Genomic DNA, 3,376 nt, shown 5'->3' on the forward strand with positions numbered 1-3,376 from the left:
GGGACCCCACTTCCCACACCCTTCCAGGTCGATACCGACCCATCCACCACGACTCTCTGGGCGCGACCCTCCAGCCAATTCGCCAACCACCAGACCATGCAGTCATCCAAGTCGCAGCCTCTTAACTTGTTCACCAGTATGGGGTGGGATACCGTATCGAAGACCTTCTTGAAGTCTAAGTATACGACATCCACCCCTCCTCCTGTGTCCGGGCATTTCATAACCTGGTCATAAAAAGAGACTAGATTGGTCAGGCACGATCTGCCTGCCACGAACCCGTGCTGGTTTCCCTTCGGCATAATTTGTCCTCCCGGGCTCTCGCAAATGTGAGCCTTGATAATTTTTTCAAAGACTTTGCCAAGGATGGAGGTGAGACTGACTGGCCTATAGTTGCCCGGGTCCTCCTTCCTCCCCTTCTTGAAAATGGGGACCACATTGGCCCTTTTCCAGTCCTCCGGGACCTGGCCTGTGCGCCACGAGCGTTCAAATATTCCCGCCAGTGGCTCTGCAATGATGTCGGCCAGTGCCTTCGGCACCCTCGGATGGAGCTCATCCGGGCCTGCTGACTTAAAGGCATCCAGTTCCTCCAAGTGACTCTGCACCATCTCGGGGTCTACGCATGGTAGTCTGGCGCCTTGCAACCCCAGTGAGAGCCTTGTCGTGCCCCTCGCTTAGGAACACTGAGGCAAAGAACTCGTTGAGGAGTTCAGCCTTGTCCCCCCTGTCCGGCACCAATTGTTTCTGCCCATTTAGCAGGGGTCCTATTCCTCCCTGGGCCTTCCTTTTACTCGCTATTCTTGAGGCTTATCCCAAGTTTCTGTCCATGTGGTATCAACAGCATAAAATAACTCCTCAGTTCTCTCATCAAAGCCTAACTCGGTCCAAGGGGAAACGACTCCATGTACCTGACTGCAACGTGCGGAAGTTTTGATTAAGGGGAGGAAGCTTTTTGGAATATACTTAGACTGGCCTTTGCAAAGGATGTATTCTTGCAAATGATGTTTAGTCAGTGTCCAACAGTATAAAAATGTGCCTTGGCAGGGTTACCTCTACCTGGTCTTTGGCTCATGCTCCTAGCGTTTGAGCAGCAGTACACCTGTTCCTAAAATCTGCAAGTTGTCTGCGTGGTGCTTGGTACAGCTGATCGCCAGATGCATCTTAATAGATTTACTGACCAAGCTTTCATCTTGGAAGGGTCGTCATGCAGACATCACCTATGTATGTCTGTGCTCTGTTGCCAACACGCACCGACAGAACAGACCTGCTTTATTCATCAGGACGGAGACTCCACCTGGACTGTCACTCCAAGTGCCTTTGTAAATTCCCTGCCTGGGGGTGTGAAGTAGGGCTGGGACTGGATGCTGTTAACCCTAAGAATCTGATCCCAGTTGTACAAAGTGCATGTGCCCCAGAGCTCAAAGAAGAGGGGGTGGTATAATAGTAGGTGAGTGGTCTGTTGTTTAGTACTGCCTAAGATTAAACCTATCCTGCAGAATATGTTAATCCAAAACAAGGAAGTAAAAAAAAATAAGGGCTATATGTTGAGTAATGGCAGCAGAATGTGCTCCCATGTGTGTAACAAGCAATGGGTGACCAGGGCACAAGAACAGTGACTGCTGCCGGCCCAGCCCTGGCACCCAGGACACAGACTGGGGGTTGTTGTGCCTCTGCACCCACGTTGCCTTCTGTCACAGTTACTCCAGACTTCAGGCTGTAGAGACTGACCTCTCTCAGCAGCATGGCTACAGCGTCCTTCCAACACTCTCAGTTGGCAAGCAGTGGGAACTGCCTTTAGGCATGACTGCAACTTCTAAAAGACTGCTTTACCCTTAAATATGTTACAGCTTGCTCTCGTGGTTGTAGTGTTAAGTAACACGTACTGGTAAAACTAACCAGGCTTCCTGTTGTTGCAGGGATTTGGTGCAGAGAGAAAGATCCGTCAAGCTGGTGTTATAGACTAATGGATTCCACAAAGCACATTTAAGGAAGTACGATCAAGTGGTGGGGGCTGGTGAAGGGTACTGAATATCTTCCTGTTCATCCCTTCTAAATTCTAAGATGCTATTACACCAGTTTTAACACCTCATGTTATGTTTAAAAAAATAAATTTATGAAACCGTTTTAAAATTATGCACAGTTGCATCCTGGAGAACTTAAGGTGGCGCCTTATAGTATCACATTTTAGAAGCTTTTTTTTTTTTTTTTTTTTTTTTTTTTTTTTTTTTTTTTTTTTTTTTTGAATGGTGCATTTAACGCAACTGGTAACTGCAAATCTACATTGCGTATGTAAGTAAACATTATAGACAGTTCTACTCTGATAGACCTTATGGAATTCTGCACTAAAAGTGCATATACTCTACCTTCATGAATTTGGCCAAGGTGTGTTTATGCCTTAGCTCTCAGTTGTTATCTTCCTTTCCAAAGGGGGAGGAGGTTTGCTTCTCGTTCATTCTGCTCTAATTCTGAGGACCATGTGAGGGTGGAATATATTGACTTTTTTTATATATATAAAAATCTGTATGAATTCAGATAATTTCCTTAAGTTTGATGGCCAAATGTTACATTGTTTTTCATATCTCATTTAAACTCGAGTCCATTCAGCAAGCGGAGTTCTGTTTAGAGCTCAATGAAAGCCTCTTCCAGAGTAGACCTAACTTTTTTGTAACTTCCTGCAGAATTTCATAAGGCCGAGGTGTGCCATCAGTGTGGTAATTTAAATATATTTAAAAACAATGCACAAATCTGCTGCTGCTTAGAACACTGCAGCTTCTAAACCCAGTTTCTTTTACTGATTTAAACTTTAAAAGTTGTGCCTGATGTGAATACATTTTTTTTTTCTTTTTTGCAGCTGGCACCAGTGTACTGTAAAAGAATAAATACTTAGGCTTTCCATAGCTGTATTGAGACTTTCATCAAGGTGAAATAGTTGATGTCTGTGTGCTTTTTTTTTTTTATTATTATTATTATTATTTTTATTTTTTTTGTCCTTCCCACCCACTCCCATCTTCCCAGTCACACTTTATCAAGTGAGAACTGATTTGGTCTAAGTATTAATTTAACCAAAAAAGATCAAGATTAATTTTCTTTGAATAGAGGGCAGTACTGTGTGTGTTGGACTTTTTTTTCTTTTTTTTTTTTTTTTTTTTGGTTCCCCCACGTTCCCTCTATTCTCACTTTAGGGTTTTCTTCTCTGGGAGACGCGTTCTCTTTGTAAAAACAAACATTGCTTTCTCCGAGTTTTCTGTTAACGGCAAAGAATGGAAATAGAATAAAGTTTTACTGATTTTGGAAAAAGCCTCCACTCTGGTCCCTTCTCCTCCTTCCCGCGGGACCGGGGGGGCGGGGCGAGCCGGAAGCGGACGCGGCACGTGCCGCC

General features: G+C 44.5%; 1 protein-coding gene across 6 annotated transcripts in view; it reads left to right on the top strand.

Moving 5' to 3' along the window:
- The window catches only part of CSDE1 (cold shock domain containing E1), a 24,444-nt gene extending 21,147 nt beyond the window's left edge, over positions 1–3,297 (top strand). For 5 of the 6 annotated variants that reach the window (XM_025191934.1, XM_025191936.1, XM_025191938.1 and 2 more), the window contains one exon: positions 1,914–2,130. In XM_025191934.1, coding sequence (XP_025047719.1) covers positions 1,914–1,961 — 48 coding nt within the window. In that variant the 3' untranslated portion in view covers positions 1,962–2,130. Of the gene's footprint in view, positions 1–1,913; positions 2,131–2,848 lie in introns of those variants that run through there. The other variant, XM_025191935.1, reaches the window with a different exon arrangement.
- The last annotated feature ends 79 nt before the right edge of the window (positions 3,298–3,376 follow it).

The sequence above is a fragment of the Alligator sinensis genome, unplaced genomic scaffold, assembly GCF_000455745.1.
Source record: "Alligator sinensis unplaced genomic scaffold, ASM45574v1 scaffold1450_1, whole genome shotgun sequence".
Classification (NCBI taxonomy): domain Eukaryota; kingdom Metazoa; phylum Chordata; order Crocodylia; family Alligatoridae; genus Alligator; species Alligator sinensis.